Here is a 27,940-nt window from a genome sequence, read left to right on the forward strand (position 1 = left end):
AGTGTTTTGAAGGAGAGAGAGGCGGTGAGGTTTAGGGAGGGAATTCCAGAGCTTAGGGCCTTGGCAGTTGAAGGCACTGCCACCAATGGTGGAGCAATTCAAATCGGGGATGCGCATGAGGCCAGAATTAGAGGAGCGCAGATATCTCGAAGGGCTGTAGGGGTGCAGGAGGTTACACACATAAGGAGGGGCGAGGCCATGGAGGGATTTGAAAACACCCTTTCAGGTAGTGTGCTCCAGATCATAACAACCCTCTGCATGAAATAATTTCTCCTCATTTCCCCTCTAGCCATAGTAACTAAGCCATACTGACCCCAAGAAGGTAATAGAGGGGTAATTTAATGAAATCGTGCTCCTAGCATGGAGTGTTGCCCACTAGGAGCCACATCAGGAATTCAGGCATGTGTTCCTCATAATTTTCCATCTGTTAATGTTAATGGACAAAAGCGCACAACTAAGTTCATGATATGAACTCAACTCAAGTTGGGTAAATTATTTTGTAAAATTACTTGGGTTCCTGCTCTTGTTCAGGATATCAAATGCATTTGTATAATTTACAATGACCCATCATCCTTAGGAACAAGAGGATAGGAACCAAGCACTGGATAAATATCTTACTGGGAATGGGAATGGATTTGAAGGTTATAGGAAGTGATTGAATATGTAAATATTGAATAAGTGATTGAAGGGATGATTGAATATTTCAGGAGGACATGGTGGTTCCTGCGCAATTAGTTTTGGAGGAGAAGGGAGGGTATCATCTGTGAAGAACATCCAGCTAAGGTTTAATAGTGGGGAGGAATGCATGGATAAATATTCTGGAGTTTCATTTCATTACTTTTAGGATGCCAGAAAGTATTTATGAAAGTCTTTTCCATCAAGAGATTCAATGTGGAGGTGGAATCCATGAAATGGTAAGCTGTACATGATCTGTGCCAATGGCTTATTCTCATCCCATACTACTGCTGAAGCTATTGGGCTACCCGACATTTTTTAAACATAGAAACATAGAAGATAGGAGCAGGAGTAGGCCATTCGGCCCCTCGAGCCTGCTCCGCCATTCAATCAGATCATGGCTGATCATCCAAATTCAGTACCCTGTCCCTGCCTTCTCCCCATATCCCTTGATCCCTTTAGCCTTAAGAAATATATCCAACTCTTTCTTGAATATATTTAATGAACTGGCCTCCACCGCCCTCTGTGGCAGAGAATTCCACAGGTTCACCACTCTCTGGGTGAAGAAATTCCTCCTCATCTCAGTCCTAAATGGCTTACCCCTTATCCTTAGACTATGACCCCCTAGTTCTGGACTCCCCGGCCATCGGGAACATCCTTCCTGCATCTAGTCTGTCCAGGCCTGACAGAATTTTATAGGTTTCGATGAGATCCCCTCTCAATCTTCTAAACTCCAGTGAGTACAAGCCCAATCGACACAATCTCTCCTCATAAGTCATTCCTGCCATCCCAGGTATCAGCCTGGTGAATCTTCGCTGCACTCCTTCCATGGCAAGAACATCCTTCCTCAGATAAGGCGACCAAAACTGCACACAATACTCAAGGTGCGGTCGCACCAAGGCCCTGTACAACTGCAGCAAGACATCCTCGTTCCTGTACTCGAACCCTCTTGCTATGAAGGCCAACATACCATTTGCCTTCTTAACCGCCTGCTGCACCTGCATGCGTACCTTCAGCGACTGGTGCACAAGAACACCCAGGTATCTTTGCACTTCCCCTTCTCCCAATCTATTGCCATTCAAATAGTGGATAACCTCACATTTATCCACATTATAGTGCATTTGCCATGTTTCTCCCCAATCACCCAAACTGTCCAAATCGTACTGGAGTTTCACGACATCCTCCTCACAGCATACCCTCCCACCCAGCTTTGTGTCATCTGCAAATTTGGAGATACTACATCCAATTCCCTCATCCAGATCATTAATATATATTGTGAACAGAAATACATACTGCATGAACTAAAATGTCAATCATCTTGTTCTTTATTTCCGTGCAGGACTGTGGACTGATAATTCGACCTGACGAACCTTGTGGCCTGCAGCCATTGTCAAGCAATTATTTCTCAGCAGTTGCTCAGACACAGCTTCCAGCCTGCAAGACAGGGGATGCCAAAGGTTGGTAATCATCACTATGTGGTCGAGACTGTTTTCATAAAAATTTTAGTCAGCAGGAAATCCCTGTAGTGTGTTGTAAAGCACAGATAAAATTTCTGATTATATATCATTTAAACTGTGCCTTCAATGCCTTTCTTCTCTGTAGGGGTATGTATATCATACACAAATAAGTTGACAGTAGTTTCTGCCTTCATATCCTGTTAAAGGAAGATGCGAGTGAACTAAGTATTAACAGACCCAAGTTGAAATATATATAAAAGAATAAGACTTCTTGACAATATATTTCAATTTATAATAAAAACAATTTAAATCCACTGGATTTAAACTTTCAGATTGCAATTCATATTTGAACTTTCAACACCCTTCAGCCCCACAACCCCCCGAGATATCTGCGCTCCTCTGATTTTGCCCTGTTGAGCATCCCTGATTATAATCACTCAGCCATTGGTGGCTGTGCCTTCTGTTGCCTAGACCCTAAGCTCTGGAATTCCCTGACTAAGCCTCCCCGCCTCGCTACCTCTCTTTCGTTCTTTAAGATGCTCCTTAAAACCTACCCCTTTGACCTAACTTCTCCTTATGTGGCTCGGTGGCAAATTTTTTGTCTTATAACACTCCTGTGCAGCGCCTTGGGATGTTAAAGGTGCTATATAAATACAAGTTGTTGTTGTTGAATAGGTATTTGCCGGAGACCCCCAGCGGAAATTCCAGGCGCTTGTTTATTGGCTAGGTTCATCTGACTAGTAGAAGAGTATAAGATTTTACATGTCCAGTAGCATAAGAAAGATGGAGCAGTGACTGGTTAAACTGACCTGGTATCACCCAGATCATCATCAAGTTCAGTTCTCATTTAGTAGATTAAAAGATGAAAGTTGCCTTATTTTGATATTTTACTCTTCTGTCTTGTCCAAATGTTGGCTATTGCAAAAATGTGTTGTTATCTTTAATATTCCTAATATTTTGCTATTACAGCTACCAAAACCTGAATGATTCATAACACCTCTGGTTATAAGAATATAAGAAATAAGAGCAGGAGTAGGCCATATGGCCCTTCGAGCCTGCTTCGCCATTCAATAAGATCATGGCTGATCATCAACCTCAACTCCACTTTCCTGCCCGATCCCTATATTCTTTGATTCCCCTAGAGTCCAAAAATCTATCTATCTCAGCCTTGAATATACTCAAAGAGTCAGCATTCACAGCCCTCTGGGGCAGAGAATTCCAAAGATTCACAACCCTCTGAATGAAGAAATTCCTCCTCATCTCAGTCTTAAATGGTCTACCCCTTATCCTGAGACTATGCCCCCTAGTTCTAGACACTCCAGCCAGGGGAAACAACCTCTCAGCATTTACCCTGTCAATCCCCTTCAGAATCTTGTATGTTTCAATGAGATCACCTCTCATTCTTCTAAACTCCAGAGAGTATAGGCCCATTCTACACAATCTCTCATCATAGGGCAGCCCTCTCATCCCAGGAATCAATCTAGTGAACCTTCGTTGCACCGCCTCCAAGGCAAGTATATCCTTTCTTAGATAAGGAGACCAAAACTGTGCACAGTACTCCAGGTGTGGTCTCACCAAGGCCCTGTACAATTGTAGCAAGACTTCCTTACTCTTATACTCCAACCCCCTTGCAATAAAGGCCAAAATGCCATTTGCCTTCCTTATTGCTTGCTGTACCTGCATGCTAGCTTTCTGTGCTTCTTGCATGAGGACACCCAAATCTCTCTGAACACCAACATTTGAAAGTTTCTCACCATTTAAAAAATATTCTGTTTTTCTATTCTTCCTACCAAAGTGAATAACCTCACATTTCCCTACATTATACTCCATCTGCCACCTTACTGCCCACTCACTTAGTCTATCTATATCCCTTTGCAGACTCTATGGGCTCGATTTTACCAGGCCCGAGGAGGCGGGTTTGGAGGCATGTGAGTTGTCAAAATCGCAAAAAATGGTGGGTGGGTCCGATCCCGCGTCTGAGCAATTTTCCCACATTCGTGGTTTCAGACCCCGTTTCCATCCCACCTCCAAGAGGCGGGATAGGCCCTTAAGAACCAGTTAATTGCCTCTATAATTCGATTTTGAAAGGCCTTTCTGATTTTAACACTTTTCCCCCGTCCTGCATGTCTCCTCTGGAACACGTCAGTTAATCCTGGCGGCCTCACAAGTGGATTGCTTACTAACAGCTGCAGCTCCACCATTAAAAAGGAGTTTTCACCAATGATCATTTGCAGGTGGCAGAACTTTGTTGTCTCAGGTCTGGGGGAACTTTTAGCAGGCCTACTCATTGTTGTAGAAGTTTGGAGCCTGACGCCCATCTCCAGTGTGACCTCCTGGGAAACCCCTCTCCCCACCTTGATTGAGCGCTTCCTCAACTGAGGTATATACCAGAAGCATGGGAACCATTTATTTCCTTTCCTGCTGAACCTCAGATTCGGACGAAGACCAGCCGCGGCAGCAGCAGAACCCTGAACAACAGCACCACCAACAGCAGGAGCAACAACAGGAGTGCAAGCTGCTGCTCACCCACTTGAAGCTGCACAGGCCAGAAGGTGCAAGCGCGTGACCACATTGCTGCCCGGGATGCAAGAGACGCACTCATGTTGGCCAGATTTGCTTAGCCTGCACAATCAAACACTTTTGCCTCGCACCTTCTTACCAGAGCATCGACAATGGACAAGAACCTGCGGATTCCTATCACTCTGACCACCATACTGACAATTGCCCTAAGTCCTCAATGTGGAAGTCCCATTTGCAAAATGACACAGGCCACAACTTCAACAGTTTGCCATCAAATCTGTTTATCATAACAATTCAAGGATGGCTTGTCAAAAATCAATGCAACAGAACACCCAAGTGACTACCCTTGTGACTACTTGTGCTTTATCTTCCTCTTACGCGTGCTCCTACATGGTGCTTCCCCTGTGGCTTCAGCAGATGTGGAGGCCCCTTGCTCACTTTCTTGCTGCTCCTGTCTCAACACCTTTGGCGGCCGTCCTCTGGGGTTGCGAACCTGTGAGGGCTCAGCAACAGTCTGCTGCTCCTGCGGCTGTGCAGGGGCTGAGACACCCATCTCAGTTGGGTGATGACTCTGGTGGGGTTCTGACTGAGGGCATTGCAGTGGCATGTTCGTGTGAGCGCTTGGAGAGGAGCCCCCACTTCCTTGTTGTCTGCCACCAACATCCCTCTCATGGGTCAGCCCCACTTCAGAGCTAGCAAGTGGCTTGACAGCACCTTGCTGCACTTCAGGGTGGCCATGAGGACCCGTTTCTGCACTGGAAGTCCTACTCCAGAGGACTTTCATGAAGTCTGGTTTCTATGCTCAATAGCTGACCATCGCTCCTTAAGAGATGTCAGTCTATTCTGAACAATGACCATGTTTTCAATACCCTGGCGACTAAGCTCCTCCACGGCTGTAGCCATCCTCTCCTCCACCGTAGCCATCCTCTCCTCTATGGTAGCCAGCCTTACTACGGAGGTAGCCATTCTTTCCACGGAGGTCGCCATCCTTTCCGTGGTGATGCGTTCATGCGCAAATGCCTTCACAAAGGCTCTGCTCATGTTCGCGATGGACTCCTCCATTCACTCCACACTCGCAGCGACCCTGGAGACAAAACCTGCCAGAGACTCCTGCACCTGTTCCTGGAGTTCCAGCACCGCTCTCCTTCTGGATGGACCCGGAGGCACAGGGTCGACATGCAGCTGAGCCGAGCTGGCAAAGTCCTGCGCCCTCCGACTAGCACTCTCCACTGCTGTCCCTGTCTCCACCATCTGCTGATGCTCACTTGTGAGCTGTGATACACCAGGTGACAACACTACTCTATCTTGCGAAGGTCCCACCGAGGTGTGAGTGTCTGCGCTGCTGCTGGGTGCGCTGAATTCTGCTGACGCTGCGCCCTCAGAGGTTGCAGCCTCCTCTAAGGCTGTTCCTCCTGGACAGTGGGAACAGGGGCTCTCGATGGTCCTGTGGGGGAGTAAAGGAAAGAGTTAGAGATGTGAGGTAAAGTTTGCATGCACATTGAATTGTGCAGATGATCATAAGTCAATCTGTTAGAGCATCAGAATCATTATCAGTCACTCATGCAATGTCAATTAGAGAGATGCAAAACTATTCTGTCACCAGCTTGCTGTGATGCCACCACTTGCGAATCGTCCTCCACTCCAGCGATCTCCAGGGCCGCCTCCTCCGAAGTGGTGAGCTGGGCTACTAAGGGTGGCCCTCCTCCTGTCCTCGCTCTTTCCCTCTTATTGTGGGCTCTCTTTCCCTGCAATGAGGGACACAAGTGGAGCTTGAGTGAGAATGAAGGAGTGGGTGTAGAGAATCCATAGCATAGATGCTTAGAAGGAGACAAAGATTGTAAGTTGTTGTCATTGCATCACAGTGATAGGGAGTGTGAGGACTGCATGGTTGAATAGTTAAGTGAATGTGACCATAGAGAGAGAGAGAATGGGTAAGGGTGCAGGGATGTAAGGGTCAAGTGGGATGTGGAGGAAGAGGTTGGCAAAGCAGAGTGCTGGTGATGAGAGGCGATGGGGATCAGATTGAGGGTGATGGGATAGTCATACTCACTTTTTCTGTGCGGAGAAGGTCATGAAACCTCTTCCTGCACTGCAGCCAGATTCTACTGCACATAGAAATTGTGTTTACCTCTTGGGCCACTTGCCACACAGCTTTAGTCTGCTGGGGAGGAATTTGCTCTTGCTCCCTCCACCAGAGCTTGGAGGGAGGCCTCATCGAATCTTGGAGCACACTTTGGTTTACTGGTAGATGTAATTGCTGAAGGAAGCGCTCAGACCAATGGGCATAAAGTTTAAAGGCTGAAAAAGAAGCAAGGCTGCTTGCAGGCCTTAAAGCCAGCAGCATTGATGACATAATCGGAAGAGACATTTTGTATGAAAAGGCTCATTGGGCTAGGGGTTTCCACACGCTGGAAATCAAGTGCCCAATTAGGGCAAAATCGCACTTTTGTCCCACTTCACATCGGAGTCGGGATCCTGACACGACGACCACCTGACACGCTCCCAGCCCGCCCCCAGTGGCAAAATCGAGCCCTATGTGTTCTCCTCGCAGCTTACTGTCCCACCTAGCTTTGTATCATCAGCAAACTTTGATACATTACACTCGGTCCCTTCATCTAGGTCATTAATATAGATTGTAAATAGCTGAGGCCCCAACACTGATCCTTGCTACACCCCACTAGTTCCAGCCTGCCAACCTGAAAAAGATCCGTTTATCCCTACTCTCTGTTTTCTATTGGTTAACGAATCCTCTATCCATGCTACTATATTACCCCCAACCCCATGAGCCCTAATCTTGTGCAATAACCTTTTATGTGGCACCTTATCAAATGCCTTTTGGAAATCCAAATATACTACATCCACTGGTTCCCCTTTATCTACCCTGCTAGTTACATCCTCAAAAAACTCTAATAAATTTGTCAAACACAATTTCCCTTTCATAAAACCATGTTGACACTGCCTAATCATGTTATGATTTTCTAAGTGACTTGATACCACTTCCTTAACAATGGATTCCAGCATTTTCCCGACAACTGATGTCAGGCTAACTGGCCTGCAGTTCCCTATTTTCTCTCTTCCCTCCTTTCTTGAATAACGGTGTTACATTTGCGACCTTCCAATCTGCTGGGACCATTCCAGAATCTAGGGAATTTTGGAAGATCAAAACCAATGCATCCACTATCTCTTCTGCCACCTCTTTTAGAACCCTAGGATGTAGGCTGTCAGGTCCAGGGGATTTGTTGGCTTTTAGTCCCATTAGTTTCTCCAGTACTTTTTCTCTACTTATATTAATTACATTAAGTTCCTCACTCTCATTAGACCCTTGGTTCCCCACCATTTTTGGTATAACAATGAAAATTATAGCTAGACAAACAGAAATTTGTCCTACATGTTTAATCACTTTACATACCCCTGGAAACATCAGTATGTAATCATAGGCACGGGAAGAGAATCGCCCAGCCGCCACCAGACACCTGGGCCTCGATTTTCATTGAGCCGTGGAGTCGGGTTTGGAGGCGACCGGGGGGTTAAAATCGCAAAAACTGGTGGGCGGCCCCCGCCTGGTCCCCGATTCCAAGCAATTTTAACTCAGGCGTGTCTGATGGTCCCGACTCCGTCCCGCATCCAACAGGCGGGACTGGTCTTTAAGGCCCTTAATTACCACTATATGGCCTATATAATCCTATTTTAACAGGTCCTTGCAACTTTAACTCTTTTCCCACGTAAAACACGCCTGGTGGGAATCACGAATGTGAAACTTGGCGGGAGCACTATTCGATTGCTGACTATCAACTGCAGGTCAACCATTAAAAAGGAGATTTGAACAGCCATCATTTGCAGGTGGCAGGAATTAGTGGTCTCTGGTCTAGGGCAACTTTTAGAAGGCTTAACCACACCTGTGGAAGGTTGGAGCCTCACACCCATCTCCAGTGTGACCTCCTGGGAAACCCCGCTCGCCACCGTCACTCAGCACTTCCTCAACGGAGGCATATACCAGAAGCATGGGAGCCATTTATTTCCTTCCCTTTTGGGCATTAGATGAGCTCGAACACCAGCCGCGGCACCAGCAGAACCAGGAACAACAGCAGCAGCAACAGGAGCGCCAGGCTGCTGCTCACCCACCTGAAGCTGCACAGGCCAGAAGGGGCCAGCGCTTGGAAGTGGCTTGAGAGCACCTTGCTGCACATCAGGGGGCCATGGGGACCCGTATCTGCACTGGCAGTCCTACTCAGAAGGACTTCCATGAAGGTCTGGTTTCTCTGTTCAATAGATGCCCATCGCTCCTCAAGAGATGTCATTCTATTATGGACACTCACCATGTTTTCTGCACTCTGGCGACTTATCTCCTCCATGGAGGTTGCCATCCTTTCCATGGTGATGCATTGATGCGCCAATGACTCCACAAAGGCTCTGCTCATGTTCGCTATGGACTCCTCCATTTGCTCCACACTCGCATCGACCCTGGAGACAAAACCTGCCAGAGACTCCTGCATCTGTTCCTGGAGTTCCAGCACCGCTGATCTTATTGATGGACCCAGAGGCAGAGGGTCGACATGCAGCTGAGCCAAGCTGGCAGAGTCCTGCGCCCTCCGACTAGCACTCTCCACTGCTGTCCCTGTCTCCACAATCTGCTGATGCTCACTTGTGAGCTGTGATGTACCAATTGACAACACTACTCTATGTCCTGAAGGTCCCACTGAGGTGTGAGTGTCTGCGCTGGTGCTGGATGCGCTGAATTCTGCTGACGCTGCGCCCTCAGAGGTTGCAGCTTCCTCTGAGGAGTCTGGATGCTCAGGCTGTTCCTCCTGGCTGGTGGGGACGGGTGCTTGCGATGGTCCTGTGGGGGAGTAAAGGAAAGAGTCAGAGATGTGATGCCAAGGTTACATGCACATTGCATATTGCAGATGATCATAAGTCCATCTGTTAGCACTTCAGAATCATTATCAGCGACTCATGCAATGTCAATGAGAGAGATGGAAAACTATTCTGTCACCAGCTTGCTGTGATGCACCCGTCTGTCCGTCCCCCACTTGCGCATCTTCCTCCACTCCTATGATCTCCAGGACCGCCTCCTCCCAGGGGGTGAGGTGGGCTAGTGAGGGTGGCCCTCCTCCTGTCCTCGCTCTTTCTCGATTATTGTGAGCTCTCTTTTCCTGCAATGAGGGAGACAAGTGGAGGCTGAGTGAGAATGAAGGAGTGAGTGCAGAGATTCCATAGCATAGATACTTAGAAGGAGACAAAGATGGAGTGTGGTGGCAAGACCAAGGGTCCTCCCTGTGTGTTGTCAGTTGTGTTCAAAGCATCAGAGTGATAGGGAGTGTGAGGGCTGCATAGCCGAATAGTTATGTGAATATGACCATAGAGAGAAAGGGAATAGGTAAGGGTGCATGGATGTCAGTGTCAAGTGGGATGTGGAGGAAGAGATTGCTAAAGCTGAGTGCTGGTGAGGAAAGGCAATGGGGATCAGATTGAGGGTGATGGGAAATCCATACTCACTTTTCCAGTGCGCAGAAGGTCATGAAATATCTTCCTGCACTGAATCCAGGTTCTGCGGGGTACTGATAATGAGTTGACCTCCTCTGCCACCTGGATCCACACAGCCTTGGTCTGCTGGGGAGGCTTCTTCCTCCCTGAAGAAGGGAAGAGCACCTCTTTATGAGCTCTTGCTCCCTCAACTAAAGCTTGCAGGGCCACATCATCAAACCTGGGAGCAGACCTAGCTCTCTCGATGGTCATTCTGCCTCCAGGTCCCTCTAGCATGAAAGGGCATAAGGTTGGCAGTCTGCAGAAGAAGCAAGGCTTGTTGCAGACCTTAAGTGCAGCAGCAATGATGACATCATAGGAGGGGACTTTCAGTCATGAAAAATCCCTTTGCAAAGGCTTCCCACACGTTGGAAATCAATTGGCCAATTGAGTTAAAATTGCATCAATCTTCCACATCCATTTAGATTCGTGTGGGAAACACGAAATTCGGATAACATGACACCATCCCGCACCTGAGCTAAAATCCCCCCCCTTGTGTATACAAAATGACTAGTGCTGGAAGGACCCGGTAACATAACAGGTTGGAGTTGTAGAGGAAGCCGTGCAAGAAAGGCTTGTGAAGGAAGCACAAAGTATTAGTTCCAGAGGGCAGAATCATAGTTCCATTCAGTAATTATGCAATTTGAATCAAGACTTGTCATTCCATTTCAGGAGTGAGTTGATTGGTAAAGAGAGTCACGTGGCACAAAGTGGGGAAAAAAAGGGAAATTGGCAGTTCTCTTACCTTGGCTGCCCTGGTCAAGTTATTAAACTATTTTGGGCTTGCCTCCTTCTTCCACCACATCCCTGATGCCATCCTTGTAAGCCAGCAGAGCATGAGGTTGAAGCCATTATGAAGTCTTCTGAAAGCAATTCTTTGGGTGCGCATCAAAGCATTCTCATATTCAGTAACAAGCAGTAAGAGAAAAGACACACCACAACTCAAACCACATACTTGTTGTGCCTCTGAGCACCTGCTTCAGACTTAGGTTGTTGCCCAAATGATTGCGGATTTTCAGAGCCACTGTTCCTTAAAGGACACATAGGCTGGGAATTTCCTCGGAGCTGCTCCAGCACTGTAACTTTGCCAGAAATGCAGCGAAAATGGAGTTTCAGAACAATAGGGTAAATTTTGCTTATAGGGCACGTCTGATTTTCATTCCATTGAAATCAATGCCCGCCATATTGTTAAAGACCATAAAATCAGCATGCAGTGTCCATGCGAGAAACAGGCATTAGACCCTTTGTATATGCAATAACGTACCTAATGTCTGTTTGAGGGCCCCACTGCAAGTTTGGTTTGCCCTGAGGCAGCCTGTGCTTTGGGATTCACCTGTAAAATGTCCACTCGCTCCTTGCTACTCTTACATAAAATTTTACCGCACAGAAATAGGCCATTCGGCCCAACAGGTCTGTGCCGGAATCAAAACAGAAAATGCTGGCAATACTCAGCAGATCAGGCAGCATCTGTGGAGAGAGAAACAGAGTTAACGTTTCAGGTCGATGACCTTTCGTCCGGTCTATGCCTGTGTTTATGCTCCATACAAGCCTCCCCAACCTTACTTCATCTAACCCTATCAACATAGTCTTCTATTGCTTTCTCCCTCATGTGCTTATCTAGCTCCCCCTTGAATGCATCTATGCTATTCGCCTCAACTACTCCCTATGGTAGCGAGTTCCACAGTTTCACCACTCTCTGAGTAAAGAAGTTTCTCCTGAATTTCTTGTTGGATTTATTAATGACTATTTTATATTTATGACGCCTAGTTTTGGACTCTTCCACAAGTGGAAATAACTTCTTTACATCTACCCTGTCGAACCCCTTCATAATTTAAAAAATCTAATTTCCATAAGCCATTCCCATGCGATTGCAATGATATCAGGGATCACTACTGCAAATTCTCTGTCAGCTGTTTATGGTAGCCTCAAAAGACAGCATGGTGGCATAGTGGTTAGCACTGTTGCCTCACAGCGCCAGGGACCCGGGTTCAAATCTGGCCTCGGGTGACTGTCTGTGTGGAGTTTGCACATTCTCCCCGTGTTTATGTGGGTTTTCTCCGGGTGCTCCGGTTTCCTCCCACAGTCCAAAGATGTGCGGGTTAGGTTGATTGGCCATGATAAAAATTGGCCCTTAGTGTTAGGGGGGATTAAATATGTGGGGTTACGGGGATAGGGCTTGGGTGGGATGGCTGTCGGTGTAGGGACCGGGTGCTAGGGTTTGGATGATCAGCCATGATCTCGTTGAATGGCGGAGCAGGCTCGAAGGGCCGAATGGCCTACTCCTGCTCCTATCTTCTATATGGAAAATGCCTTCTGCTCCTGTATTAATTACTGTTCAAAGGAAGGCCTGGTAAAATGCCAATCACTTGCCAATACAGCAGACATATTATGGCCAGATCTTTCCTCTTCCTCTCCCCCCTTCTTCACTGTCTCTTCCTCAATTATGAGTTGTGAATCACCCACTACATTTCCCTCTCTCTGGGCTACCAGTATCTCTACTGGCACTAGGGGCAGGAAGAGTGAATGATGCAATGTATTCTGTTGTGCCAGAGTCCATGATGCCATTTGCTCTGGTCTCCTCATCTGGGGAAGATTCTATAGGAAGATAAAAGGAAAAGGTTTTCAATGCATCCCCAAGGCAGTGCTTTCAAAGAGAGGTAAAATCATTATTTTATGCATCATGGACACACTTTGCAAGTGTAGTCACTGCCATGGGCATTAAGAAAGTGAGTCAGCATTGACTGTTAGTGAGATCTCTATATTCTGGGTGAGCTGTGTCAACATGGCTGGGCCACTGGCAGTCTTGATTGTCTCTTAGTGGTTGTGTACTGTCTTGTCTTGTAAGTGCAACACATTTAGGAAGATGTTAGCAACTGCCTGAGCATCCCAAACAGCATCCTGTACCCAGATCACTAACTTTTAATACCAGGACTTTGCAATTTACCTTCCATGGTGTCTTGGCTGGCAGAACTCTGTTTGAGCCGAACTTTGAACAGTTCCAGATTTGGTTGCATGAAGGACTGTTGCAAGATACATACTATAGGCCCAATTTTAACTGGGGACATGATGTGACAGGCAAGGGTTGGGGCAAGCGGCAAATTCGCATCACAGCGCTTCCTGAGACCCGGAGAGATTTTAACTCCTGGGCCACGTATAAATGTTGGCCCAGAGTCTCCCGCTCGAACCCGGAGAGAAGTCCGAGCTGGCTGGCGGGAGGGAGGGAGCGGGATATCGGGTGGCAGGGGGGTGCCACCGGGTACTCGGGAGAAGGATCCCTGGCCTAGCGTAAGTGGTGATATGTAGTGGGGGGGCAGGGGGCATCCAGGGGTGATCATGGTCGGGGAGGGTGAGGGAAGCCCAGGGCAGGGGAGGCCAAAGATTTCCATGCATTTTCCACTTCTTTGACCTGCTTCAACAAATTATGATTTGCCCGAGCGCTTTCCCTCCTTTTTCCATGTAAGCTTTGTATAGTATATTTATCTTTTCAATTTCCATACTAATTGACCAATTCATTCATTATGGAGGATGCTTATACTTTTACTTGGGTATATGCTAATTTTGCAAACTCAACGTTATTGTTTTAAAGTGTTCAATTTTTTTCCTCAAGTAAGATCAATTTTAGCAATATTTCAATGCTGCTATATTAAAAATGCTATCCAGATCTAGATGTAAGCAGCTCTAGTGGGATTCTTGCCATGTTAGGGTACATTTTCTGATTAGTTCTACCTGATTGAAGGACTTTACATGGGTATAACCAATAGAAAATATTGGCAGAAATCCTGTGACAACAATTAAGCATTCCTGTTCAATATAACATAAGATAACATAAGAAATAGGAGCAGGAGTAGGCCAATCGGCCCCTCGAGCCTGCTCCACCATTCAATAAGATCATGGCTGATCTGATCCTAACCTCAAATCTTCTATCACTCTCCATCCCACCCGAACCCATGTGATCTCCCGGGAGAGGCAAAAAACCAGATAAAAAACCCAATGGCCAATTTGGGAGAAAAAATCTGGGAAATTCCTCTCCGACCCATCTAGGCGATCGAAACTCTTCCAGGAGATAACTCTGTCCCTATATTTTCTACAGTACTTACCTTCTGTAAAGGCGATCTCCACCCCAGCCAGGAACAGGAATAAAACCATCTCCTGAAATCTAACACAGAATTAGAACACAAGAAGTAGGAGCAGAACCAGGCTACACGGCCCCTGGGCCCGCTCCACTACCCACAGGGCCATGACCATTCCGAACCTAGACTCATGTCCAATTTCCTGCCTGCTCCCCGTAACCCTTAATTCCCTTTACTTCTAGGAAACTATCTATTTCTGTTTTAAATTTATTTAATGATGTAGCTTCCACAGCTTTCTGGGGCAGCAAATTCCACAAACCTACCACCCTCTGAGTGAAGAAGTTTCTCCTCATCTCAGTTTTGAAAGAGCAGCCCCTTATTCTAAGATTATGCCCCCTAGTTCTAGTTTCACCCATCATTGGGAACATCCTCACCGCATCCACCCGATCAAGCCCCTTCACAATCTTATATGTTTCAATAAGATCGCCTCTCATTCTTCTGAACTCCAATGAGTAGAGTCCCAATCTACTCAACCTCTCCTCATATGACCACCCCCTCATCCCCGGGATTAACTGAGTGAACCTTCTTTGTACTGACTCGAGAGCAAGTATGTCTTTTCTTAAGTATGGACACCAAAGCTGTATGCAGTATTCCAGGTGCGGTCTCACCAATACCTTGTATAACTGCAGCAATACCTCCCTATTTTTATATTCTATCCCCCTAGCAATAAAAGCCAACATTCCATTGGCCTTCTTGATCACTTGCTGCACCTGCATACTAACTTTTTGAGTTTCGTGCACCAGGACCCCCAGATCCCTTTGTACTACAGTACTTTCCAGTTTCTTGCCATTAAGATAATAACTTGCTCTATGATTTTTCCTGCCAAAGTGCATAACCTCACACTTTCCAGTATTGTATTCCATCTGCCAAATCTCTGCCCACTTACTTAGCCTGTCTATGTCACTTTGCAGGTTTTTTATGTCCTCCTCACTCTCTACTTTCCCTCCCATCTTTGTATCATCTGCAAACTTTGATATGTTACACTCGGTCCCCTCCTCCAAATCGTTAATATAGATTGTAAAGAGTTGGGGACCCAGCACTGACCCCTGCGGAACACCACTAGTTACTGATTGCCAGTCTGAGAATGAACCATTTATCCCAACTCTCTGCTTTCTGTTAGAGAGCCAATCCTCCACCCACGCCAGAATATTACCCCCAATCCTGTGATTTTTTATCTTGAGCAATAATCTTTTGTGTGGCACCTTGTCAAATGCCTTTTGGAAGTCTAAATACACTACGTCCACTGGTTCTCCTTTATCCACCCTGTACGTTACTTCCTCAAAGAACTCAAGCAAATTTGTCAAACATGACTTCCCCTTCATGAAACCATGCTGAGTTTGTCCTATTAAATTATGTTTATCCAAATGTCCCATTACTGTCTCCTTAATAATGGACTCTAAAATTTTACCAACCACAGATGTTAGGCTAACAGGTCTATAGTTTCCAGCCTTCTGCCTACTACCCTTTTTAAATAAGGGTGTTACATTAGCAGTTTTCCAATCTGCCGGGACCTTTGCTGAGTCCAGGGAGTTTTGGAAAATTATTACCAATGCATCCACAATCCCTACCGCCACTTCCCTCAAGACCCTAGGATGTAAGCCATCAGGTCCAGGGGATTTATCTGGCTTAAGTCCCATTATTTTACCAAGTACCACTTCCTTAGTGATTTTAATCATATTTAGCTCCTCTCCTTAGTTTGGTTTGAACTTCTTTAACTGTCACAGTAAGCAAAGGGTTAAAAATCAGTTTCACTTACAGAAGAATATTTCAGAAAATTTTGTTGCAATAATTTGTTCTGAAAAAAATAAGTATTCTGAGGAGGGGCATAGCCTCTCAATTCAAACACAAAATTCAGATTTGTTCAAATACGTGTTTGATTGGCAGCTCCTTTTGAATTTAAGAGTTATTTAAATTCACAAGGCCTTGGTCACCATTTTAAGGTATTTATCAGTCTGTCTTTTTCAAATCGGAGAGTATGGCCGCGAATTTGCCGGCGCTCAGAGGGCGGGTTTGGAGGCGGGTCGGGAGTAAAAGTCTCAATGATTGACGGCGGGTTGCGAACCCGCCGCCATCCCGCCTCCACGCTACTTTGCCAAGTATCGGGTCTGCGAGTCCCGATCATCCCCAACACCAAACAGTGGGAGAGGCACTTAAGGCATTTAACAGCTTGTTAACTGTCTTGCTAATCTTATTTTAATCGCCTGTTCCAATTTTTGAGGTTTTTCTGCGCATTGCCCGTCGTCAGACAAAGATGCTAGCTGCATTGTGCCGGGTTTAGCAAGGAAATGAATTGTTAGCAGCTACTTCAGCAGCTTAAAAGCGATCCTACAACATGGCTAAGTTTGAGATGGCACAAGTTAGTGCTTTGAAGTTTTGGCTAACATTTTGCAACTCTACTGATCTTGTGAGTGTTCAAGCTGCGACCCATCTGCAGTTTCACCTCCTTGGAAGACCCTCTGGCCACTTTGACTGGGCACTTGCAACCTCTATTGCTCAACTGAGATATCCACCAGCAGAATGGGAACCATTTATATCCCCTCATCCTGGTCGTCAGATTCGGCGGAAGAGCAGCCATGGCAGCAGCACAACCAGGCACAGCAGCAGGACCAGCAACAGGAGTGCCAACCTTCTCCTCAGCCACATCATGATGAACAAGGCAGAGGACATCAGCGCAGGGCTGCACCTCGACGCCGGAGATACCCCCACCACAGGGTTTACAAGTCATGGATGAGCGTCCTCAGTATGAGTGAGCAGCAGTGCCAAAGGAGTCTGAGACTTTTGCGAGAGGTAGTCGCAGACATCTGCACAATGCTGCACCAACACCTGGAGCCCAGAGGAGCGGGTGGACACTCCTTACCAGTGACTGTCAATGTCATCACCACACTCAACTTCTTTGCTTCGGGCTCATTCCAGGGATCAGCAGCAGACATCAGCGGCATCTCCCAGTCGGCCACACACTCCTGCATTACGCAGGTTACCGATGCCCTCTTTGCAAAGTCGCACAATTACATCCACTTCTCCACGGATGAAGCAAGTATAACTTTGCGTGCGGCTGGCTTTGCCAATATGGCAGGCTTCCCAAGGGTGCAGGGCATTGTTGACTGCACACATGTGGCCATTAGGGCACCCCATCACAACCCAGCTGTATTTGTCAAACGCAAGGGCTTCCACTCCCTTAACGTCCAGCTGGTGTGTAACCACAGGAAGATCATTATGCTGTTTGCACCAAGTACCCTGACAGTTGCCATGACTCCTTCATCCTGCGGCAGTCAACAGTGCCTCAGTTCTTCAATCTGCCAACCCAACTTTTTGGATGGTTACTTGGCGACAAGGGTTATCCCCATAAAAAGTGGCTCATGACACCGATGAGGAGGCCATCAAACGAGGCTGAGGAGCGTTACATTGTGAGCCACATTTCCACCAGAAGCATCATAGAGCAAACCATCGGCTTGCTGAAAATGCAATTCCAATTCCTCAACAGATCAAGTGGAGCCCTGCAGTACGCACCAGCCAGGGTCTCCAGAATCATCGTAGTCTGCTGTGCCTGGCACAACATCATACTGCAACGTGGCTTGGCATTGCCTGAGGAACAAGAGGCTCAGCGCAGAGCCTCGGAGGAGGAAGAAGAGGAGGATAAGTAGGAGGAGGAGGCAGCAGATGAGGGACACCTTGCGGGACCGGATGTGCCAATTCCACCAGCACGCGACCACATTGCTGGCCGGGATGCACTCATCCATGTCAGATTCGCGTAAGCTCACTCTTCAAGCACAGGTAGCTGGCAGATGGAGATGAATGTCTAGACGACCTTCTTAACACGCCATACATCATCTGTCCAATAAACGGCGCTTTCCTATCACTTTCACCACCATCATTACAAATGCAAGTCGCCCTGAGCCCTCACTGTGCAACTTCCATTTCTCAGCACACACAGGCCAAATTTTCAATTCTTTGCCATCATTTTTGTTTAATAAAATGACGATCAGGATGACAGTCGCTACTTTGTTAGACAAGAATACACCCAAGTGACTACCGTTGTAACTATTTGTGTGTTAACTTTCTCTTACGCGTGCTTAGACATGGTGCTTCCCCTGTGGCTTCAGCAGATGTAGAGGCACCTTGCTCACTTTTATGCTGCGGCTTCTTAGACGCCTTTGGCGGGCCTCCTCTGGGTTTGGGAGCCTGGGAGGGCCCTCAACAGTCTGCTGTTCCTGCAGCTGTGCAGGGGCTGAGACGGCCATCTCAGTTGGGTGCAGAATCTGGGGCTCTGATCGAGGGCTCCGCAGCGGCATGGTCGTGTAAGCGCTTGGAGAGGAGTCCACACTTCCTTGTTGTCGGCCACCAACATCCCTCTCATGGGTCACCCACACTTCAGTGCTAGCAAGTGGCTGGAGAGCACCTTGCTGAAAATCAGTGGGGCCATGAGGACCCGTCTCTGTACTGACAGTCCTCATAACGGGGACATCCATGTAACTCTGGTGTCTCTCCTCAATAGATGCCCATCTATTCTCCAAAATAGACCATCTATTTAGAAGAGTCACCATGCTCTGTTGAGTCTGGCGAGTTATCTCCTCCATGGAGGTTGCCACCCTCTCCATGGCGGCACGTTCATGCGTCATTGCCTCCACCAAGGCAGTGCTCATGTTTGAGATGGACTCCTCCATTCTCTGCACACTCGCTGTTACCCTGGATGCAAACCCTGTCAGAGACTCCTGCACTTGTTTCTGGAGTTCCAACACTGCTCTCTTTCTGGATGGCCCCAGAGGCACAGCGTCTACATGTAGCTGAGCAGAGCTAGGAGCATCCTGTGACCTCCGACAAGGACTCTCCACTGCTGTCGCTGTCTCCACGACCTGCTGATGTTCAATTGTGAGCTGTGATACACCAAGTGACAACACTATTCTATGTCGCGAAGGACCCGCCGAGGTGTGCATTTCTGTGCTGGCGCTGGGTGCACTGAGCCCTGGTGACGCTGCTCCCTCTGAGGAGTTGTCCGGCTCTTCCTCCTGGACAGTGGGGAGGGGGACTCTCAATGGTCCTGTGGGAGAGTAAAGGCATGAGTTAGACATTGATATACAGGTAGCGGACACATCCTGTTGTGCAGATGATCAAAAGTCAATCTCTATGAACATCATAGTCATTTCAGTCAATCATGAAATCTAATTGAGAGGGTGGAAAATCTATTCTATCACCAGCTTCCTCTACTGCGCCCGTCTCTCCATCCCCCACTTCCAGCTCCTCGCCACCTCCCACGATGTTGTGAGCAGCCTCCTCAGCGCTTGTCAAACTTGCGAGGGATGGTGGCCCTCCTCCTGTCGTCGCTCTCTCCCTCTTATTGTGGGCTATCTTTTCCTGCAAGGAGGGTCACAAGTGGAGTTTCAGCAAGATTGATGGAGTGAATGTGAAGAATCCAAAACCTAGAAGCTTAGAGGGAGACCAAGATGGAGTGAGGTACCAAGAGGAAGCTGCCTCCCTGTGCGCTGTTAGTTGTCATTGCATAACAGTGAGAGCGAGTGTGAGGCCTGCATAGTAGGATGGTGAAGTGATTCAATACATAGAGAGAGAGAGAGAGAGGGATAGGTAAGGGTGCAAGGGAAGTAAGGGTAAGGTGGGATGTGGAGGAGCAGGCTGACAATGCAGAGTGCTGGTAATGAGAAGAGAAGGGAAGCAGATTGAAGGAAAGTGTGATGTGATACTCACTTTTGATGTGCGCAGAAGATCATTGAACCTTTTTCGGCACTGCACCCAGGTGCGTGAGCATAAGGACCTAGCGTTACCTCCTCAGCAATTTGCAGCTGTGTCTGCTGAGGAGACTTCCTCTGGCCATCGGGAGGGAACAGAATCTCCCGACGCCCCCTTACTCCCTCCACGAGCTTGGAGGGAGTTCTCAGCAAAGCGTGGAGCAGCCTTTGCTTTGGCAGCAGTCATGGTGACCTGGGCCGATTTCCACAGCAGCACAAACGAAATGAGAAGCTAAGGCTACTTGGGCCCCTTAAAAACAACTGAAGAAATGACATCATCAGAGGCGAGCAGCAGACCTGCTCCCACTCATTGGGCCGGGTAGCGTGCACGGCGGCCTTAACGAGCCCACTTAATTTAAAATCGGGAATTGGGAGTGGCTGAAACTGGCAGCGGGACCAAAACCCGTCCACCAGGCAACCCGAATCCAACCCGCTGCCTCAAAGAAAATCGCAGCCTATGTCTCAAACTCCAAAGAGAGAGTTAGCTAAGCCAACTAACTTCTAAAGTTGGTGAGAAAAAGAAAAAAGGGAACCACTGCATAAGAAGGTTAATGACAGTATAGTTTAAGCTGGAAATAATTAACAATTTATTAATTTATATTACGAGGATCTACTGCTTTTTGTGAGAGAGAATTCCACACTTCTACCACTCTTTGCATGAAGAAGTGCTTTCTCACTTCTCTCCTGAATAGCCTGGCTCTGATTTTAAGGTTATGTATCCTTGTCCTAGACGTCCCCACCAGCTGAAAAAGTTACTCTCTGTACCCTATCAACTCCTTTCAAAATCCTAAAAACCTCAATCAAATTATCCCTGTACCTTCTATATTCCAGGGAATACAAGCCTAGTTTATGTAATCTTTCCTCATAACTTAACCTTTGCAGCCCTGATAATATTCTGGTGAATCTACGCTGCATTCCTTCGAAGGCCAATATATCCTTTCTAAGGTGTGGTGCCCAGAACTATACACAGTACTCCAGATGTGGTCTAACCATTGCTTTGTATAGCTGTAGCAAAACTTACTCCCCTTTATATTCTAGCCCTCTAGATATAAAGGCTAACATTACATTAGCATTTTTGATTATTTTTTGGACCTCGCCACATTTTAGTGATCTGTGTACATGGACCCCTAAATTTCCTTATACTGTACCTCCACTGTTCCTAGCTTTTCACCATTTAAAAAATACACAGATCTATCCTTTTTTGGTCCAAAATGGATGACCTCACACTTACCTGCGTTGAAATCCATCTGCCACAGTGTTGTTCACTCACTTAATCTATCAATGTCTCTTTGTAATTATATGCTTCCGTCTACACTGCTTACTCTGCCATCAATCTTTGTGTCATCGGCAAACTTGGATATATGGTTCTCTATTGTGTTATCTATGCCATTTTGGCAGAGATTCTCCTGCTGCAACTTTGACAGAAGATTGGCGACAGCCTCAGATAAATGGCATAAAGAGCCACTTTTAGCCATTTACACCATTTCTCTAGGGTTTCTGCCAATCTCCATTTAAACAGCAGAAGATCAGGAAAACACTCACAGAAATTCTTTCCCTTGATCTTGACTCTCAGACCAATTTTCACTCGGCCCATCTGACGTAAATGGGGTGGTAGCAGAGTGAAAATAGTGGCAACAGACTTGCCATCCCATTTGTGTTTGCGAGGTGGCTGATGCCATTTTTCCTCAGGCCAGGACTCGGGCAGCCTGCCTATTTGCAGTTGTAGCCTCATTAAGATATGCAAATAGGGGTCCTATCATGGAGATAAGACCCTGCTGCGATTTTTCAAGGCAAATAGTAGGACTACCATTGAGGTCAGGTAGTTCAAGAAGCAGCCATTTGGAACACTGTTCAAAGGGGCACTAACCTGAAACTTGTTGGATCACTGGACCTAGCTGGAAACAAGTCTAGTTTATTCGAGAGCACTGTGAGAAAAAATATTTGTTGCCAATTTTGAAGAATTGTGGAGGCTCTTAGAAACCTGTAAGTTGTGCTGAGAATTTTTTTTTAATTCATTCTCAAGATATGTGCGGTTAAGAGAGGGAGTTGCAGGATTTTGACCCAGTGATGATGAAGGAATGGCAATATATGTCCATATCTGGATGGTGTGTGACTTGGAGAGGAACTTACAGGTGATGGTGTTCCTATGCACCTGCTGCCCTTGTCCTACTAAGTGGTAGAGGTTTGGGAATGCTGTCGAAGTAGCCTTGGCAAGTTGCTGCAGTGCATCTTGACCTGCTCTAGTTGCCACAGCATTTCTGTGGCTGGTCCAATTGAGTTTCTGATCAATGGAAACCCCCAGGATGTTGATGGTGGAAGATTCGGCAATGGTAATGCCATTGAATGTCAAGGGGAGGTGGATGGACTCTCTCTTCCTGCAGATGGTCATTGCCTGACACTCTGTGACATGAATGTTGCTTGCAACTTATCAGCCCAAGCCTGGATGTTGTCCAGGTCTTGCTGCTTGAGGGCATGGACTGTTTCATTATCTGAGGAATTGTGAATGAAGCCGAACACTGTGCAATCATCAGCCCCATTTCTGACCTTATGATAGAGGGAAGGTCATTGATGAAGCAGCTGAAGATAGCTGGCCCTAGGACACTGCCCTGAGGAACTCCTGCAGCAATGTCATGGGGCTGATATGATTGGCCTCCAACAACCAGAAACACCTTTCTGTGTTCTAGGTATGAATCCAACTACTGGAGAGTTTTCCCATTGATCCCCATTGACTTCAGTTTTATTAGGGCTCCTTGATGCCACACTCAGTCGGATGCTGCCTTGATGTTAAGGGCAGTCACTCTCACCTCACCTCTAGAATTTAGCTCTTTTGTCCATGTTTGGACCAAGGCTGTAATGAGTGGTCTTGCCAGAACCCAAACTGAGCATCAGTAAGCAGGTTTTTGGTGAGTAAGTGCCGCCTGATAGCACTATTGATGACTCCTTCCATCACTTTATGGTGATGAATGGGAGCAATGTTAGAAGCACTAATCTGGTGGGTGGAGCAGAAAGAAGTCTCATCAGGAACAAAAATACGACCTCACTTTAAGTGCAATCTCCCTTTAAATAGACAACAGGCCCACTGGAAATCCTGCACTCTTCCTTGGTGAATACCCAGTTAGTGCCTGAAAACTCGTGGCCAGCTCACCAATCATAGACAAATGACCATCAAAATGGTTTGAGCCTCTCATGCATTCCATTGGTGGGTGGCCTGATTGTCCTACCCACCAGACACCAAAACAACACCCATAGTCAAAATTGACCTGTGGGTAACACCATTTTCATAAAGTACTCTCTGCTAATGTCAAACTCTCAAGACTCAGATGGCCACAGTCAAGGCTTATATGATATGATATGAACCATTTGATTGTATTACTGTGTTGTAATCTCACCTACATATCTATTATTCTCTATAAACTTGAAGTGCTGAATATATATATGTTTCCATTTCACAACTGCAAACAAAAGTGTGTTGAAGGAGAAAGTCCCAAGGCTCGTTTACTGGGCAGGCTGTGACGGTTAGTCTTGGCGGGGGGTGTGGGGGAGGCGAACGGGAGGGGGGGAGGGATGTGAGCGTGGGCTGGCAAGCAGCCCACGGTATTGCTGTGGAGCCAGGATTGCTCCTCCTGGCTCCATATTAAGGCATGGGATGGTGGCCACCTTTAAGGACCGCGGAGTAGGCTGCAGAAGAACCCAAAAAACTGAGTAGAGCATGTCCATCAGTTCTGCCGATTTCTGAAACAGGTTTGTAAAATAGGCCTTAGGCCCTTCTGTTGCATATACTGCCTGTTTCAGGCAGCCACCAAAACGCCTCAGTGTCACCCAAACCAATATGGCATCGGGCGTACTTCTTGCACAGTTCAGCTGAGCATCTTGGCACTGTGAAATTGGTGGTTTTTGTGCTCCAAAAAAGGGGACAGCGGGTTGCAATTTCACCCCCTCTGGTCTTTTAACTGTGATGATACTATAATGGTACACCAATGAAAAAATGATTTAATCTTACCAACAGATTAAAAATTAATTAAGTATTAATAACTGAGTCCTTTGTGTTACTGTTTCAGGGCAGTGGGTTGTTCCTTGTCTGAGCTGCTCTGAAAACCGGACTTGTGATTGGCAGAAGGCAAAGTGGCAGCCAGACAACTGTCATCACCTTGCACTGACTAAAATTCAACTTCAGCAGTGTATGAATGGAAGGAGGGTAAGGGCTTGTTCCATATGACTTTAGTTGCCATTAGTGATGTTATACAATCATGTACTGCAAGGTATAATAACATAACATATATGACAAAAATTCTAAATGTTTGTTACATGTAATTAATTAAAGTTTAATGGAAAGCTATACCCTATTGAAATAACATTGTAGATTTGAACAACCTAATGATGTATTCCACTGGTATAGAAAAACTGCACAATATAGTGATGGGTATTGTGCTGAATAGAGATGGACTTTTTCAAGGGAAAAGAAGAAAATTGAAACGAAAATTTCTCCTATCGCATTGATCATAGAGCAGTGTTATTGTGAATTTAGGAGGTGTTGCTACGGTAGATTGTCGCACTTTCATAGCTGAAGGGAGCTACTGGTAGAAAATAGCTTATATCAGAAAGGAAATAATTCAGAGTCAAAATTTTGAATCCGCTGACTTGGATCGCAATTCATACTTTTACTCAATAATGATATTATCTTGACTATTTACAGTACAGGTAGACTATCCTTTATCCGAAAACCTTGGGACCAGCTGTGTTTCGGTTTTTGGAATTTTTCGGATTTCAGAAGGTTTTCATCTCCGTATCTGGCAACAAACACTGTTGCTTAGCAACAGCTTGTAAACACTCGGGCCCTGCCTTGGAAGCGTCTCAGAAGCTGTTGCTAAGCTACAGAGACTCTTTCCACAGCCTGACTGTTTAAAAAAATGCTAGGGGAAGAAAAAAAATGCTAGGGGAAGAAAAAAAACCTAACAAAACGGCTGCTGATTTCTGCCGTTAGATCGAGGTTTCCGGCTCCCCCTGCTCCGTATCTGAATTCCTTGACTTAGCGGGGGTCTGGGGCTCGACTGCCGCTGCCAGTTGTGGGAAAGCCGGATATCGGCTGACTCCTACACTAAGCTGGCCCGCAAATCAGGTCAGCGGGGGGGGTGGGGGGGGGGGGAAGAAAAGGCTATCGGACGGGCCGCTGCAGCTATCGGACAGGCCGCTGTATTGTTGGGTTCACTCTCCCGGTACCTCCTTCACACTGCCCGGCTCGGCCTGCAATCTCCTACCCAGGAGGGAACTCTGTGACCCTCTGCCCTGCTCACAGGGAAAGGCAGAGCTGCCGGACCACTCCAGTCATGTTTGGCGCCACTCGGGTCATGTCGTGCGCACGACTTACGCTCCATGAAAATTTTTTCGGTTTTTAGAGGTTTTCGGAAGTGCAGATAAAGGATAGTCTACCTGTACTTACATTTTATTCACTTACATTTAAATTTTAAGGAGCAATAATTTAATTTAACTTCTTAGTTTCCTTTAAGTCATGGTGCATATACTTTTTTAAATGTCCAAAGATAATTGTGTTAACTGAGTTGTTACTTTCAAGAAAAAAACAGCAGCAGTTCAGGATAATGTGGGAAATAACTGGATTTCTATTCAATTCATCAATACAATGTAAAAGTGAATAATGAGTAGCCTTCGATCCATATGAAAACAAAGGTTATGTTCACAAGTTCAGGAGAAAAATTTTGCTTATTTATTTGTTAAAAAAATTGGAAAATACACAATACATGCAATTCAAAGTGCAATGTTTGGCTGCTTTTAAATGTAACAGTCAAGTTGTTTTCTTTTATTGCTTTCACTTTGTTCTTGAGGGCCATATATAGAATCTTAGGGTGAGAAATTCATTATCGCCCATTTGGGGCAGTAACTTTGAAAGCTGGGAAAATTAGCGCCAGACGCTAATGAGTCCCAGCTTTCACAAAATTGGGTTTAGCGCTCCAGGAAGGAAGTAGAGCACTAAATCAAGGGCTCCACTACCTTCCTGGAATGCTAAAGGACACAGGCGGGGCGGTAGTGGTGCAGCACTGCACAATGGGCCGTGCAGCGCTGCCGCGATCCAAGGCTCCTTCCCTCCCTTAAAGGGAAGGGCCATCACTGCAGGCTCTGCATTGGGATCAGTTAGCTGGTCCCCGACGGCGGCCACGATCTGGCCCGATCAGCCCCATGCACTCCAGCAGAGTGCCGGGCTGATCGATCGCGGCCCAGGACAAAGAAAAAAAAATGAGAAAAACTATTTCAGAAATTTATGTACTTACCTCAGCAACCTCCCCTTTAACTTTCGCCCCCGAAGCGCCCGGCCTCCCGATCAATGCCTTCTGCAGCTGTCGGTGTCATCGCCTGCCGATGCTGCAGTGGGTGGAACCGAAGTTTGGGTCCGGGGCGATGCACATGGCAATGACGTCGTGATCTCCGGGCGAAGGAGAACGTGGCGCGAAATCTTACCGCTGCTGCAAACCTCTCACCGCATTTCGCGGGGGTCGTTCATCTTGCTGCGCCTGGGCGGTAAGTCTTAAGCGCCTCGTTATCGCCCCCCGAGACGATAATGGGAGGCATTAAGAAGGCCAATTTCTAGCCCATAGAATGATACAGCACAGAAGGAGGCCATTTGGCCCAGCATATCTGTGCCATGTGATGTTAGTTCTTTTATGTTTACCTGGGACCACCTGAGGAGATTGGAATGAAGGTTTAGTTGATTAGCATGTAGTATTGGAAATAAAACAATGTACTAAAATATGTTGTGAGATGTTAGCAATGCCACCCTTGTTGGAAAAGTAATAGCTTAGGTGCACCCAGAAATAATGAACTATATCATCAGAAAATAATGAGCATATAACCAGATCAGCCCTTCACTTTCAAGAGAAATAATGGATAATTTAAAGTCTCATGTTATTTGCTTGTGTCTTGGGAAAATATTTTTGTAGCAGTATTAATTTTATATTAATACCCATAATGTTTTCGTAGAATCTTACGGCACAGAAGGAGGCCATTTGGCCCGTGGTGCCTGTGCTGGCTCTTTGAAAGAGCAGTCATGCTTAGTCCCACATCCCCGCTTTTTGTCCGTAACCCTGTAAGTTCCTTATCCTCAAGTACCTGTCCAACTCCCTTGTAAAATTATTTATGGAATAAGCTTCCATCACCTTTTCTCCTCATCTCCCTTCTAGATGTTTTGCCAATTACTTTGTATCTATGACCTCTGGTTATTGACCCGCATGCCAGAGGAAGTAATTTTTTTCTATCTACTCGATCAAAACTTCTCATGATCCTGAAAACCTCTATTAGGCCACGTCTTAACCTTCTCTGTTCCAAGGAGAACAGTCCTAACTTTTCCAACCTCTCATAAACGAGGTCCTTCATCCCTGGTAACATCCTGATATAGTAATCTGGGATGTTATGATTAAGGTTATCCACCAGGTGGTGCTGTAGCCAATGCTGCTGCTAAGGTCAGAGGTTTGCTTCCTGTCAAGGTCAGCAATGGTGAAATGCCAGGATGCAGGCATGATGTTTGTTACTCTGTTTGTTAATAAAGTACTTGTGCTAATGCTACGATATCGCCTCTTCGAGTCCTTGTCTCACTACATGGATTTATCACACCTGATAAACCTCCTCTATACACTTTCTAAGGCCTTTACATCTTTCCTGAAGTGTGATGCCCAGAATTGTCCACAATACTCCAGCTGAGGCCTAACCAGTGATTTGTAAAGTTCTAGCATGATCCATTTGCTTTTATATTCTATTCCTCCATTTAGAAACCCAAGTAACCCATATGTTTTTTTTTTAAACCACCTTATCAACTTGCCATGCCACCTTTAAGGATTTGTTTATATGGACACCAAGGTCTCTCTGCTGATTTACACTTTTCAAAATCGTGCCA

The 27,940-nt window shown here is 46.4% G+C and overlaps 1 protein-coding gene across 1 annotated transcript in view; it reads left to right on the forward strand.

Annotated features, from left to right (window-relative positions):
* Window positions 1-27,940, forward strand: part of cped1 (cadherin-like and PC-esterase domain containing 1) — a 289,359-nt gene that overhangs the window by 204,187 nt on the left and 57,232 nt on the right. The window contains exons 16-17 of the mRNA XM_086009209.1: window positions 2,015-2,132; window positions 24,102-24,238. Of these exons, the coding sequence (XP_085865335.1) occupies window positions 2,015-2,132; window positions 24,102-24,238 (255 nt within the window). The remainder of the gene's footprint in view (window positions 1-2,014; window positions 2,133-24,101; window positions 24,239-27,940) is intronic.

Source organism: Somniosus microcephalus, chromosome 16 (assembly GCF_052327205.1).
Source record: "Somniosus microcephalus isolate GS21.2 chromosome 16, FLI_Smic_1.0, whole genome shotgun sequence".
In the NCBI taxonomy this organism is placed as follows: Eukaryota; Metazoa; Chordata; class Chondrichthyes; order Squaliformes; family Somniosidae; genus Somniosus; species Somniosus microcephalus.